We start from the raw sequence: 14,295 nt of genomic DNA, 5'->3' as shown, positions 1-14,295 counted from the left end.
TGGGGGCGGCGCCCTGGCCTGAGCTCTTGCGTGCTCGGCGCTGGAGGGGCGGACTGGTGGAGCACCAGGGACACCCAGGGCCCCGCGGATGGCAGGACGCGGGACAGCAAGGTGGGCGTCCAGCAGGGTCCCCAAAGAGGCCAGGCAGACCACGGGCTGGTGTCCGTCAGGGACAGCTCGCTCGCAGCTCGGTCCTCAGGCCCTGTGGGCACCCCCCTCTCCTGGTGCTGGGTCCCCGCCAGCCGCTCCTATTGGAGCAGAGGCCTTCGCCCCGGTGTCCCTGCGCCGCGCCCTCTCCGTGCCCTCCTGAGAGCCCGGCCTGTCCCCGCGGGGCGGCGGTCTCTGCCGGCGCCGCGCTCCCTGCGTCCACGCTCACGGCTCCCAGCGCCTCTGCTCGCCCGAGGGCCGTGGTCCTCTCTCCCCGACGCTGCCCTCTGCAAGGCCGCAGTGGCCCCGAGTGACACGTGCAGTGCCCGCAGCCTCCAACCCGGTACCGTGGGCCTCTTCTCTCACTGGCTTTCGGGCACCTCTGGGCAGCCCCTCCCGGCGCGCCTCCCGAGGGGCCCATGCGGCGGCGCTGTCTCGTCGGTTGGGAACAGGACCCGGGCCCTGGGCTGAGGCGTCGGGCCCCGGAGCGCGCTTCAGCCGCGGGGACCACAGAGGAGTCTCGAGCGGCGGGTGCGGGGTCTCCGGGGCCCCTGGTGGCCCCGCCCCGGCCCCGCCCCTCCACCGCGGGCCCCGCCCCGGCCCCGCCCCTCCACCGCGGGCCCCGCCCCGGCCCCGCCCCTCCACCGCGGGCCCCGCCCCGGCCCCGCCCCTCCACCGCGGGCCCCACCCGCTCCACCTCGGGTCCCACCCCCTCCACCGTGGGCCCCGCCCCTCCACCGCGGGCCCCGCCCGGCCCCACCCCTCCACCGTGGGCCCTGCCCCTACCACGGACCCCACCCACGGCACCGCCTCTCTACCGTGGCCCCCTCCCCTCCACAACGGGGCTCCCCTCCACCACGGCCCCATCCCTGGCCCGTACCTGCTGCCTAGAATGATTTTTTTCAGTTAGTTAAATGAGATTAAAGCAAGACTTTCACCAGGTGAAAGAAATCTTGGAAATGCTCATGAACTGAGAGGCTAGCCTTGAGGTTTATACAGAAGCACGCATGAATAGAGCAGTGAGCGGGAACCTGTGTGCAGCACAGAGCTCAGCTGGGTGCTTGCTGAAGACCCACGGATGGGTAGGGGGCCGCGGGAGGGAGGCCCAGAGGGAGGGGCATGTGTATACCTACAGCTGATCCACGCTGTTGTGCAGCAGACACCAGCAACATTGTGGAGCGGTTATCCCCCAACAAAAACTCAAAACAAAACAATGAAAGAAACACGCGGTGCAGCCTCCGCGGCCCTCGCCCCGAGGTGCCCACTTTGAGCTGTTTACCTTTCACTTTGGCTCTGCCTCCGTGATTCTAAACAACCTGCACAGAGAGCCCTGTAGTGTGCACGTCAAGTCCTCTCTCCTGCCGCCCTGGCCCCGCAGCTTTGCCGGGTGCAGCCGTCCCCCCACCACTGTCCTGATGGGCACGATGCTTGGGGCCTGAGTAAAGGTCCTTACACGGGCCGGGCAGCCCATCGTTGTTCTGGACGGTGTTCATGGCCAGCTCGCTTCCAGTGTAACCACCCATTGGTTTTCCTTTTCTTTCAAAGTTTTTTCTGTCCCTCCTCTTCTCTGTGTCTCTTACACACTTGACCAGCAGCTTCGAGCTCCCATCAGGGTGTTCTAAGACGCCTGTGCCTGTCGGAACCTGATCTAGTCCGATGCCCTCACTGTGTCCCTGGCCCGATGGTGGCCCAGGTCCCCTGGAGTCCGGGTCTGGGGACTTTGAAGTGTCGTCCGTCATTTTCTCCACATGCTGCTGTGACTCAGGCCCTGTGCCTTTGCGGAGCCCGCCTTCCTTGGCTCTCTGTCGGCTGTCGGCTGGACAGAGCAGTCCTGGAGGCTGCTGCTCCCTGCTGTGCAGTCCCGCCTCTTCTCTGGTTCCGTCCTCTGTGGGTCCAAGGCACGTGTTCACCCTCTGCACCGTGTGGCTCTCCAGCTGCCTGTTTTCTCCTTTTCCTTCTACTTTCTGGGCAATTTCCTCAACCACCTTCTCCCCATCCTTGTGTTTCCTGCACCACGTTTTCTTGAATGTATTTCTTTTCTGATGGCCTGCTTGCCAGTGGCTGTGACTAGTGCCCTTCCCTGTGGGGTGACTGGACTGAGGTGGCCGTTCCAATCAGGGGAATCAGGTGTGGGTGTTGGGGGTGACTTTCACAGGATTAAGTGACTCTGGAGGGAACCTTTGGGCTGACACGATGAGAATCTGGGGGCAGGAAGGTGCAGGAGCCATCTTCTGGGCTTCCTCTTCTGCAAGTGCTCGGACCTCTGGGGCTTGGCTTTCTTAGGGGGCCAGGCATGGGGTGAGGGGAGAGGTGGCTGAAGGGGGCCACTGGGCTGTGGTGGGTCATCACCTCTGCTCTCACAGGCTGGTTACGACCCCCCTGCCCCTTTCCTGGCTCCCCAGGTTTCCCTGTACCATGCCCTCTGCGAGTCTCTGGCCGCCCCGCCCCTCCTCACCCTCCTTCTTATTCTCTGGCTCTGGAGGGGGTGGGATGGAGAAGGTGCAGGGCTCCCTCGGCTGGTTTGACCTGTGGCTCCCAGGTTTCTGCTGGGCCGGTTCAGACTGGCCCCCTGTCAGTGTGGCTCTTCGTGTTAGGTGAGGAGATTCCGGATGTGGGGTCTTCTCCATAGCAAGTGGGCCTCCCGGGGTCCCAGCTGATGTTTGGCTTTTTAAATACTTAATTAATTTTTTATTAGAGTTAAGTTGCTCTCCAGTGTTGTCAAGATCTCTTTTTCGGTTTTTGTTAACTCACCACGTGGCCCCTGGGACCTTCCTTCCCCGACCAGGGATGGAAACTGCGCCTCTGCAGGAGACGCACAGTCTTACCCACCAGATCTCCAGGGAAGCCCCGTGATCAGGGCTCACGTTCCACAGGAGACCACCCAATGAGCATCCATCTTCCTGGGCACAGCAGAGCTCAGGCCAGGGCACGTGGGCCCCTCTGTCCAGGGACAGGAAGCAGGCAAGAGCCTCGGAGCCAAAGTCTGCCTGAGGGCTGGCCGAGTCCATGCCCCTGGGTCAAACATGACACAGTGTTCTCGGTGCGCTTTTCCCTGGTGGGAAGCCGTGGGGACTCTTGCTGGGGATGGGACAGAACACTAGCCCTCCTCTAAGGCGTAAAAGGGGAGTCTTCTTAGATGGTCACCCAGTGCTGGAGGCTGGGGGTGCAAAGTGAACGTCAGACTGCGGGCTCCTGTGAAGGAGGAATTAAAGGAAGTGCACGCTCAGGTTGTGAAAATTATGTAAGTCAAACACAGCTGCTTAGTGAGCAGATCTCTGTAAGGTCTGTGCTGAGTGGTGGAATTTCCAAGATGAACCAGCCAAGTCTCCTGGCGACAGAGGAACTAAACTCTTGGTCGGCGGTTGGAGACGGTGTCAGGGTCAGTCTACTTGCTGGTGAGCTGAGGACGTCAGGGGTGTTCAGCCCTCCAGGCGAGGGGTGATCGCTGTCCCCTGTGTCCTTCCTGCCCGCAGTGCTGGCCACCATCAACCTCCAGTCACAGTCGGAGCTGCAGCTGTTCACCACCATCCTGCTGGGCGCACAGGTGCGTGCGCGCTGAGCCTGGGTCAGTGTCAGGGGCTTCAGTGGGCGGGGGGACCACGGGGCTCGGCCTTCAGCTCTGCCCCCTTCCCCATGCACGGCCCACCCCGCCCCATGCTGCCTGCCCCTGGGGAGGGGAGCCTGGTGCCAGAAGGTGTGTGGAGGTGAGTTCCTGCCTCTTGATGAGAAAGGGGGCCTTTCTGAAGGCCTGGAACTTGAGAGCTCCATGGACTCAGTGAGCCCCCAACGTGCTCCGTGTGGGGAAGGTGCTTCACTGCCTGGGTCTGGCCTTGACCCGCCGGGACTCTCGGGGCCCAGAAAGGCTGTTGTCTGTTGTCTTCAGCTGGCTGGGGGCACGGCCTATCAGGCTGGCGTGGAGTGGCCCTCACGGACGATGAGGCTTCAAGGCCGCCCTCCCCTGCCTTAGTGCGGGTGGGCGGGTGTCCTCTCTGAGACCCTCGCCTGGAGGGGTTAGGGTGCTGGAGGGCTTGCCCCTGACCCAGCACAGATGCTGTGGGGTGCTGGGGCACCCCCATCCCAGCTGCTGCTGTCGGAAGGCAGGGGTGAGGTCCAGAGGCTCATCCACAGGAGCCCTGGGCAGTGGGAGGTCCCCAGGGCTGGCCCCGCCCCACGCTTGGAGGGATGGGCAGGGAGGAGGCAGGATGGCGGGAGGGAGGGAGGTGCGCAGGTGGGCACCAGCCCCGCCCGCCCTCCCTCCCACACCCTGTGCCATGCCTGCTGGCAGGGTTCTGAGGCCACAGGGCCTCTGCCCTCAGGGACACTGAGACCCACTTGGGAAGAGCCCTGCGAGGTATACAGTCGCCCTCAAGGTCGTCTAGGAAAAGACGGTGCTGTGACCCTCAGCTTCTCCTCCTTCTTCTGGGAAGTGGAGGTTGTGCTGGAACTGACTCGTAGGGCCGCTGGAGGATCAAGTGGGTGATGTTTGGGGAGCACCCAGGACAGCTGTGCTCCCCATGGGCACCATGGAGTTGCACTTGGAGAGGTGGCTCAGGGCCGGCTAGCCTGCCCACTGCACCCGCCGCCAGCACCAGTGGCTTCTTGCCCGCTGCTCAGCTGCATGTTTTCCTCCAGAAAGGGGCCGTGGACCCATCCCGGTTCAGGTCAGAGGCCCCGTCTGGTGCTCAGGGGTTTCACACGCACCCCGCCAGCCCCAGTCTGTGCCCAGTGACCGGAGGGTGGATGTGGGCATCTCCAGGCGCCTCCCAGGGCTGGGCCGTGTGTGCTGACAGCTCCAGCTGCCTTGTCTCGTGTGACTGTCCCAGTAGCCCTGTCACTGGCCGCTGTGCGTCTGTTCTCCAGTTCAGGACACAGATTCCAGGACAGAGGCCCCCGGCAATCAGGTCAGGGCACGCAGCACAGTTGGTGCTGAGCCAGCCCCAAGCCACAGTGACTTGGGCTGTCGGCCGAAGTCCAGCCCTGGCCCTCAGCCTGGAGCTCCTCCCCGCAGGGGAGACTGCTGACCTGTGTGACTAGCGACCCTCGTTAGTGACCCAAATGTGGTACGAGTGTCCCCTTGGGAGGAGGGAAGCCTGGAGGAAGCTGAGCCCATGGCTTTCCCGTGGCGCGGTCAGGACCATCTCAGTGGACCATGATTCTGCGGTCCCCAGATGGAACGGGGGTGCATGTGCACCGGGGACCCTGACCGCCAGGCCGCCAGCTGCAGGAGCGCCCCCTGTGGGAGGGAGGAAGGTGCGTGGGGCCGGGAGCTGGGGCGGTGTTGGTGCAGCCCCTGGGCAGCTCCCTCGAAGGTCAGCATGTGGCTGAGGAAGGGCTGGGCGGGCGGAGGTGCCAGCTAACTACTCCCTTTGGTGCACAGGGTAGTCAGCCCAAGATGGTGATGGAGTACTGGACGGGCTGGTTTGACTCGTGGGGTGGCCCCACTACATCCTGGACTCCTCAGGTGGGTGCTCGGCGGACCCCGTGCAGCCTGTGCTGGCCTCTGACGCAGGACTGAGCTCCAGAGGAGCTGCCGATGGTGTGAACTGGCTGCCATGTGGCACTCTGGGCATCTGTGCGCACAGGCAGCTCCTGAGAACGTCCAGAGTCCTCTGTCTCGACAGGGGAAGGAGCAGTCAGACACCCCTCTGGGATCTTTGTAATAGTTCTGGAGTAGTGATGAATGACCGTCACTGGCATCCAGCCGACACAGGACGTGTGTAAAAAGGAGACAAAAACCCAGAGTCCAGAACAGACGTGTCCATGTGTGTAGTGCAGGCGTTCTCTGTCTGTACTCTGCGTGCACGTGCAGGTGTGGGTGTGGGCAGGTGTGAGTGGGTGTGGGCGGGTGTGGGTGTGGGCAGGTGTGAGTGTGGCCGGGTGTGAGTGGGTGTGAGCGGATGTGGGTGTGGGCGGGTGTGAGTGGGTGTGGGCGGGTGTGGGTGTGGCCGGGTGTGAGTGGGTGTGGACGGGTGTGGGTGTGGGCGGGTGTGAGTGGGTGTGGGCGGGTGTGGGTGTGGGCGAGTGTGAGTGTGGCCGGGTGTGAGTGGGTGTGGGCGGGTGTGGGTGTGGGCAGGTGTGAGCAGGTGTTGGCAGGTGGAGCTGTGGGCAGGTGTGGGTATGAGCGGATGGGAGTGGGTGTGGGCGGGTGTGAGCGGGTGTGGGTGTGGGCAGGTGTGAGTGGGTGTGGGCAGGTGTAAGCGAGTGTGGGCAGGTGGAGGTGTGGGCAGGTGTGGGTATGAGTGGATGTGAGTGGGAGTAGGCAGGTGTGGGCGAGTGTGGGCAGGTGTGGGTGTGGGTGACTGTGAGCGGGTGTGGGCAGGTGTGGGCAAGCGTGGGCAGGTGGAGGTGTGGACGAGTGTGAGCAGGTGCGGGTGTGTGTGGGTGTGAGCAGGTGTGGGCAGGTGTGGGCGAGTGTGGGCAGGTGTGGGTGTGTGTGGGTGTGAGCAGGTGTGGGCAGGTGTGGGTGAGTGTGGGCGGGTGTTAGCAGGTGTGGGCAGGTGTGGGTGGGTATGGGTGGGTGTGGGCGGGTGGAGGTGTGGGCGGGTGTGAGCAGGTGGAGGTGTGGGCAGGTATGGGTGTGGGTGGGTGTGAGAGGGTGTGGGCAGGTGTGGGCGAGTGTGGGCAGGTGGAGGTGTGGGCAGGTGCGGGCAGATGTGAGAGGCCCAGAAGCCCGGCTTCCTGCGCTGTGAGATGTGGACGCCCCCACTGCTGTGGAGGATGCAGAGACCGCCCCCGCCGTGACCTCTCGTTTTGAAGACCTGGGTGCTTCTGGGCTTCGCTGGTGGCTCAGCAAAGAACGTGCCAGGAACACAGGAGGTCCAGGGTCTGTGCTCACAGACCACATTGCAGGCAGCCTCCCTGCACGTCAGCTGGGCGCACCTGGCATTTCCCTGGGGTGAATCCCCAGCTAGCACTGCTTCCTTCACGCGGGCGTGATCTTCTCCAGGAAGAGGACTGTCAAAGATGTCCGTTCCCCCCAGATTCATCAACAGCCAGTGTTATTAATCAATAATGGTAACATTTGCTGTCTGACAGGGGCCTTGCTTGGCTCCCCTGTGGCTCAGTGGTAATGAATCTGCCTGCAGTGCAGGAGACGTGGGTTCAATCGCTGGGTCCAGAAAACCCCCTGGAGGAGGAAATGGCGACCATCTCCAGTGCTGTTGCCTGGAGAATCCCATGGACAGAGGAGCCTGGTGGGCTGTAGTTCGTGGGGTCGCAGAGAGGCAGACGTGACTCAGCGACTAAACAGCAGCGCCTTGTTCAGCTCTTTTCCTTCAGCTGGTGCAGGGGTTTCAAACTGTATGTGATGTTCATTAACCGTGCATGTTACTCCTCCACTGATCCTGTGCGTGTGGTGGGCTTGTTCTCCAGCCCAAGTAGGGTGGGGGGGCGCTCAGACCATGCCTCTAATCAGGTCCTCCAGGTGAGCAGCGGGCGAAGCCCCCTGGGCAGGGGGTGGGGGGCGCGGCCCCGGCTGCAGCCTGGCCCCAGGCAGACTCATCTGGGAACTGAAAGCCGAGCACTGGACTCTGGGCCTCTGGCCACGGACTGCGGCTGGGGTCAGGGAAGCCACGGGCTGGAGCCGTGAGGGGCCTCCCAGGGGCTCAGGGCTTGTGACCGCTTGGCCATCAGACGTCCCTCCCTGCAGAGGTCTTGAACACGGTGTCGGCCATCGTCAAAGCCGGCTCGTCCATCAACCTGTACATGTTCCATGGGGGCACCAACTTCGGCTTCATCGGAGGAGCCATGCACTTCCAGGACTACAAGCCCGATGTCACCAGCTACGGTGCGTATCCCCGATGGGGCACTTATAGCACTCCTGGGCACTCCAGGGGTGTCCCTCGGGGACAGCGGCTGGCACCTCCCATGTGAAGGCGAGGTTTTGTCCGGACTGTCACCGAAGCTTCCAGGGTGTGGGAGACCAGTTGGCTGGGGAAGGAAGCACAGCCCAGGCCAGGAGGGGTGGCCCTTGGGGGCCTCCCGCCTGCTGAGTGGGGTCTGGACACTCTGGGGCCGTCCACGTGTTCAGTGTGTGTGGCATTCTGACTGACGGGTGGCTCACGTCAAGCATCTTGCCTGTGGCATTGCTGGGGCGAGGAGCCCACTGCTGAGCCCGCCTCCTCCCGCGACGTTGTCCTGGGGCCTGTCTGGTGTCTCGCAGACTACGATGCAGTGCTGACGGAGGCTGGGGACTACACGGCCAAGTACACAAAGCTCCGGGAGTTCTTCGGCTCCATGGCAGGTACCTGCATGCTGGCCGCTGCTCTGAGACCTCAGGAAACTGGCTTCCTCCCCTTCCCCCTCACCATCCTCCCACATCTCTCTCGTCGTCGCACCGTCCTCCCCTCCTCCTCCCCTCCCCCTGTCCTCCCCCCTCCCCCCGACCTCCCCGTCCCCCATCACCCTCCCCTCCCCCACCATCCTCCCCTCCCCCACCCCACCCCACCTCCCTGTGCAGGAACTTCCTAGAAAGGACAGGGAAGTATGAGCGACTGTTGTCATCTGAGTAGGGGTCTTGCCAGCTTCACCTCCTCACAGGTGTCTATGTTTCGAAGAGTGTGAGAAGCAAGCCCTGTCCAGCCCTCATCTTCCTGGGGGTTCTCTGTGTGGCTGGCAGGGGTGTGCTCTGCTGTGTGTGGGCAGGAGCCGGGGCCAGTGGTGGCTGGGGGCGCAGTGACTGTCGGGTCCTTTGGGGACGCCCACCGTCTGCTTGTGGTGCAGGGGCCCCTCTTCCCGTCCCGCCCGACCTTCTTCCCAAGACGGCGTATGACCCAGTGACACCAGCTTTCTACGTGTCCCTGTGGGATGCCCTGAACTTCCTGGAGCTGGTGAGTGCAAGCTGGGCCCTGGGCTCAGGGCCTCATCCCCCGCCACGGACTGCGGACTGCAGCTGGGCCCACAGACGCTCTGAGCTTCCTGCAGCTACTGAGCTGGAGGATGAAGAGAACAAGTCTCCACGGGGCTCCACCCTGGCCTCAGCTCAAAGTGCAGAGGACAGGCTGACGGGAGGAGGAGGGGGGAGGGAATGCAGGGAGCCAGAGGAGGAGCACAGAGGAGGGGGGGGGATGCAGGGAGCCAGAGGAGGAGCATGGAGGAGGGGGTAGGGATGCAGGGAGCCAGAGGAGGAGCACGGGGGGGGGGGATGCAGGGAGCCAGAGGAGGAGCGCGGAGGAGGGGGGAGGGATGCACGGAGCCAGAGGAGGAGCATGGAGGAGGGGGTAGGGATGCAGGGAGCCAGAGGAGGAGCATGGAGGAGGGGGGGGGGATGCAGGGAGCCAGAGGAGGAGCACGGAGGAGGGGGGGGGATGCAGGGAGCCAGAGGAGGAGCACGGAGGAGGGGGGGGGATGCAGGGAGCCAGAGGAGGAGCACGGAGGAGGGGGGGGATGCAGGGAGCCAGAGGAGGAGCACGGAGGAGGGGGGGGATGCAGGGAGCCAGAGGAGGAGCACGGAGGAGGGGGGGATGCAGGGAGCCAGAGGAGGAGCACGGAGGAGGGGGGGGATGCAGGGAGCCAGAGGAGGAGCACGGAGGAGGGGGGGGGATGCAGGGAGCCAGAGGAGGAGCACGGAGGAGCAAGGGGGCCGAGGCGGGGTCCACCCTGAGCCCCAGGCCCCTGTGCTCAGCTTCCTTCTGTCCCTGTCCCCTGACCCTGATGAGGAATCAGACAGGACTGTGGCACTTGCCCGAGTGACAGCAAATAGAAAGCGGTCATCCTTACCACGCCCCATGTGCTGACCCCACGAGGCCGCCCGCACCCTGTGCCCCGCGCCCTGGAAGGCGAGGTGGCCTCTTTCAGTCAGCCTCACCCCCGTCTCCTGTCCGTGCAGCCGGTCACCTCGGAGCACCCGGTCAACATGGAGAACCTCCCGATCAACGGGGGCAGCGGGCAGTCCTTCGGGTACACACTATACGAGACCACAATCACTGCGTCCGGCGTCCTCACTGCCCTTGTGCGTGACCGGGGACAGGTAGGGGCAACCCCGCACCCAGATGCTCCCACGTGTGGAGATGGCCCCACACCGCCGCCTCCATTTCCTCCCCACCCCTGGGCCCTCCCCTCTGCGTACCGGGCCGGGACCCCCAGGACCCCGCCGACGCTGTGGCCCGCACCTGCTCCTCGGGCAGGTGTTCCTGAACACGTTCTTCCTGGGGACCCTCGACTACAAGAAGAAGACGATCGTCATCCCCACGGTCCAGGTTTGTCCGGGCGGGGGCCGGAAGGGGGCCGGGACTGGGGGTTGCCACAGAGGTGGGGTGAGTGTGGCTCTGTGATCAGGGACCCTGTCCCGTGCTCAGAGTTCAGGGAGAACTGGGGCGCCACCGAGAAAGCCCGAGGGGCGGCTGGGGCTTCCTCAGGGCGCCCTGTGCTGCCCACAGGGGTTCACGACGCTGAGGATCCTGGTGGAGAACTGCGGGAGAGTCAACTACGGGGACAACATCGACCAGCAGCGCAAAGGTGGGTCTTGGTGCCGCCCACCTGGCCTTCCCCACAGGAGCACCGCGGGGCACGGGGCTGTGCCACAGGGGCTCCAGGGTGGATGGGGGTTCCTGGAGCCCCTGGAGGGGTGAGTCCTGGGATCCCTCTGGAGGGATGAATCCTAGGCACCCCTGGAGGGGTGAGTCCTAGGGACCCCTGGAGGGGTGAGTCCTGGGGTCCCTCTGGAGGGATGAGTCCTAGGGACCCCTGGAGGGGTGAGTCCTGGGAGCCCCTGGAGGGATGAGTCCTGGGATCCCCCTGGAAGGGTGAGTCCTGGGAGCCTCTGGAGGGGTGAGTCCTGGGGGTCCCTTGCAGGGTGAGTCCTAGGGACCCCTGGAGGGATGAGTCCTGGGGTCCCTCTGGAGGGGTGAGTCCTGGGGTCCCTCTGGAGGGATGAGTCCTAGGGACCCCTGGAGGGGTGAGTCCTGGGGTCCCTCTGGAGGGGGTGAGTCCTGGGAGCCTCTGGAGGGGTGAGACCTGGGGGGCCCTGGAGGGGTGAGTCCTAGGGACCCCTGGAGGGGTGAGTCCTGGGGTCTCTCTGGAGGGGTGAGTCCTGGGGTCCCTCTGGAGGGGTGAGTCCTGGGGTACCCTGGAGGGGTGAGTCCTGGGAGCCCCTGGAGGGGTGAGTCCTGGGGTACCCTGGAGGGGTGAGTCCTGGGGTACCCTGGAGGGGTGAGTCCTGGGGTCCCCCTGGAAGGGTGAGTCCTGGGAGCCTCTGGAGGGGTGAGTCCTGGGAGCCCCTGGAGGGGTGAGTCCTGGGGTCCCCCTGGAAGGGTGAGTCCTGGAAGCCTCTGGAGGGGTGAATCCTAGGCACCCCTGGAGGGGTGAGTCCTGGGAACCCCTGGAGGGATGAGCCCTGGGGTCCCCCTGGAGGGGTGAGTCCTGGGAGCCCCTGGAGGGATGAGTCCTGGGATCCCCCTGGAAGGGTGAGTCCTGGGAGCCTCTGGAGGGGTGAGTCCTGGGGGTCCCTTGCAGGGTGAGTCCTAGGGACCCCTGGAGGGATGAGTCCTGGGGTCCCTCTGGAGGGATGAGTCCTAGGGACCCCTGGAGGGGTGAGACCTGGGGGGCCCTGGAGGGGTGAGTCCTAGGGACCCCTGGAGGGGTGAGTCCTGGGGTCCCTCTGGAGGGGTGAGTCCTGGGGTCCCTCTGGAGGGGTGAGTCCTGGGGTACCCTGGAGGGGTGAGTCCTGGGAGCCTCTGGAGGGGTGAGACCTGGGGGGCCCTGGCGGGGTGAGTCCTGGGGTCCCTCTGGAAGGGTAAGTCCTGGGGTACCCTGGAGGGGGTTAGTCCTAGGAGCCCCTGGAGGGGGTGAGTCCTGAGGGACCCTGGAGGGGTGAGTCCTGGGGGCTTTCTGAACCTTCTCTCTCTTCTTATCTATCAAACCCGCGGGGTTTCATGCAGTCTGAGATAGGAGCTGGATGAGAACCCCCCAGACCCCTGGGGCCTCCCTCAGGCTCGCAGCCATGGCCTCCCCTGCTCCCCCGTCCTCCTGGGGTCCCTGGCCGGGTCACTGGTCTGCTCCATCTGGGCCGCAGAACACTGACCTCAGTAGCTGCAGGCTAAGATGTCCTGGTCAAACCCGTCATTTGGGTCTCCTTTTCTATTGAAAGCCTCAACCCCAAAGGGAGTGCCCTCCAGAAGGCCCAGAGGCAGACGCCACCTCTGGCCCCCTCATAGCCACCCCGGGCAACCCCCAGAAGACCCAGAGGCAGATGCCACCGGGCGCCCCATTAGAAGGCCCAGAGACAGAGGCCAGCCCAGGCGGGCCCTCAGAAGGCCCAGAAGCCTGGGGCTGGCAGACTCCACCCGCTGGCTCGCAGGGCTTTGGGATGGCAGGGAAGAAATTAGTGTGTGAAGAGCCCCCTGGGGAGCTGGCCTCTCCGGGGAGGGGAGTCTTTTCTGGAACTTTCCGGAAGCAGTCCAAGTATGTGCCTGGCCCGCTGGGCCCCTGTCGGCCCTCCTCGCCCAGTGTCCTGACCCCTTTCCACAGGTATCATTGGAAATGTCTATCTGAACGATTCTCCCCTGAAAAAATTCAAAATCTACAGCCTGGAGATGGACAGGAGCTTTCTGCAGAGGTCTGTCCCGCCCTATGCCACCCGAGGGCAGAAGACGCTGCCCTGCCTCGCCCCTGCCCTGCTCCGCCCCGCCCCGGGGTCCCTGGGACCCCCTCCCCAACCATTGCCACAGGCCATAGGGCGGGCGGGGGCTCTGGACACAGGCGACCCGTGAAGGGCCCCTCCCTGTCCGTCTGCCCGCAGGTTCACTGCAGACAAGTGGAAACCTCTGACGGAGGAGCCCATGTTCCCTGCGTTCTTCCTGGGAGCCCTGTCTGTCTTGGACTCCCCCTATGACACCTTTGTGAAGCTGGAGGTGTGTATCCCCCACCGGGGCGTGCACACCGCGTGTGCCCACAGGCACTCCGTCGTGGCGTCCCTGGTGGAGAGCACTGGGCGGGCTTCTCAGGGCCAAGACTTGGGGTCCAGTCTGAGCCGAGCACCCTGCGGGGGCAGCTGCAGGCTGGGGGCAGTCCTGGCTGGTCCCTCGGAAGGCAAGAGCTCCTGTCACTCTTGAGTTCAGCCAACTGATGCGTCCTTCTGCTTCTCGTAGGGCTGGGAAAAGGGGGTCGTGTTCATCAACAACCAGAACCTCGGCCGCTACTGGAACATCGGGCCCCAGGAGACCCTCTACCTCCCAGGCGCCTGGCTGGACGTAGGCTTAAATAAGGTGGGGGCTTGTCCCCTGGGACCCCTCCTCAGCCCCGCCCTCCCTGCCCCGCCGCGTTTCCCAGGGGGCCTGGGTGGGCGGGAGAGGACAGACGTTCCGCCCGGAGACAGGCTGGCCATCTCCCCCAGATCATCGTCTTTGAAGAGAAGATGGCACAACGGATAATCCAGTTCGTGGACACGCCCAACCTGGGCCAGCACGAGTACGTGCACTGAGCCGCCCAGGCCCGAGACCCCGCTGACCGCTGACCGGCCTGTGCCTGCTCCGGCCGCCCTTGGGAGTCTGCCTGCGGCTGCAGTTCACCCTTGCCCTGCAGGACCGGAGGCTCGAGGAGAGGGTGAGGGGCCCTCCCTCCCGGAGCGCCTCCCCGCTCCCCTGGGCCACACGGGGACTGTTCACTGTGGGGGCTGGTGGGGCCCGGCTCCTGAGTGCTTGCTCCTCTGCCCCTGGCCCAGCCGTGCCCTCGTCCCTGTGGCCCCAGCTCTGAGCTGGGGCGCACGTGCTGTCCATGGAGGGTGGGGGGAGCCCGCTGTCCCTTCACGACCTGCCCAGGTCTCTCTGCCATCCTGGGAGGACGCCAGTGCAGTGCAGAGCCTGCGGCCTCCTCTGCGCTCCCCAGGGTCGCATCTGAGAGTTGGGCCTCACCTCCTGCATCCACTCGTTCCCTCCCCGCTCCACGTGACGAAGCATCCACTGAGAGGAAAGGCCACTGCTCTGGGGAATTGGGGGGGGCGGGGCCGGGCAGCCTCCTCCCACATGTGCATCCAGACCCCCGGGTGTGCCCAGGGGTGAGTCCTCTGCGGGGCTCCAATTCACTGCCCTGAGTTGCAATAAAGCCACAGAGTTGATTCCAGGCCTGCTTGGCAGTGTCTCTCTGACTGGGTCTGTGTGCGGGGAGCTGAGACACGGGCTTGTGGGGCTGGGCACAGAGTCAGCCCAGCTGGTG

General features: G+C 64.6%; 1 protein-coding gene across 1 annotated transcript in view; it reads left to right on the top strand.

Moving 5' to 3' along the window:
• The window catches only part of GLB1L2 (galactosidase beta 1 like 2), a 39,644-nt gene extending 25,442 nt beyond the window's left edge, over positions 1-14,202 (top strand). Inside the window, 13 exon segments of the mRNA XM_027562175.1 lie at positions 3,621-3,691; positions 5,525-5,579; positions 5,582-5,608; positions 7,796-7,933; positions 8,309-8,389; positions 8,869-8,975; positions 9,974-10,114; positions 10,272-10,343; positions 10,524-10,602; positions 12,613-12,700; positions 12,884-12,995; positions 13,233-13,349; positions 13,478-14,202. Of these exon segments, the coding sequence (XP_027417976.1) occupies positions 3,621-3,691; positions 5,525-5,579; positions 5,582-5,608; positions 7,796-7,933; positions 8,309-8,389; positions 8,869-8,975; positions 9,974-10,114; positions 10,272-10,343; positions 10,524-10,602; positions 12,613-12,700; positions 12,884-12,995; positions 13,233-13,349; positions 13,478-13,564 (1,175 nt within the window). The 3' untranslated portion in view covers positions 13,565-14,202.
• Positions 14,203-14,295: the final 93 nt, after the last annotated feature.

Source organism: Bos indicus x Bos taurus, chromosome 15, assembly GCF_003369695.1.
Source record: "Bos indicus x Bos taurus breed Angus x Brahman F1 hybrid chromosome 15, Bos_hybrid_MaternalHap_v2.0, whole genome shotgun sequence".
Classification (NCBI taxonomy): domain Eukaryota; kingdom Metazoa; phylum Chordata; class Mammalia; order Artiodactyla; family Bovidae; genus Bos; species Bos indicus x Bos taurus.
Note: the sequence above shows the minus strand (reverse complement) of the source record. Positions and strands in the feature narration are given on the sequence as shown.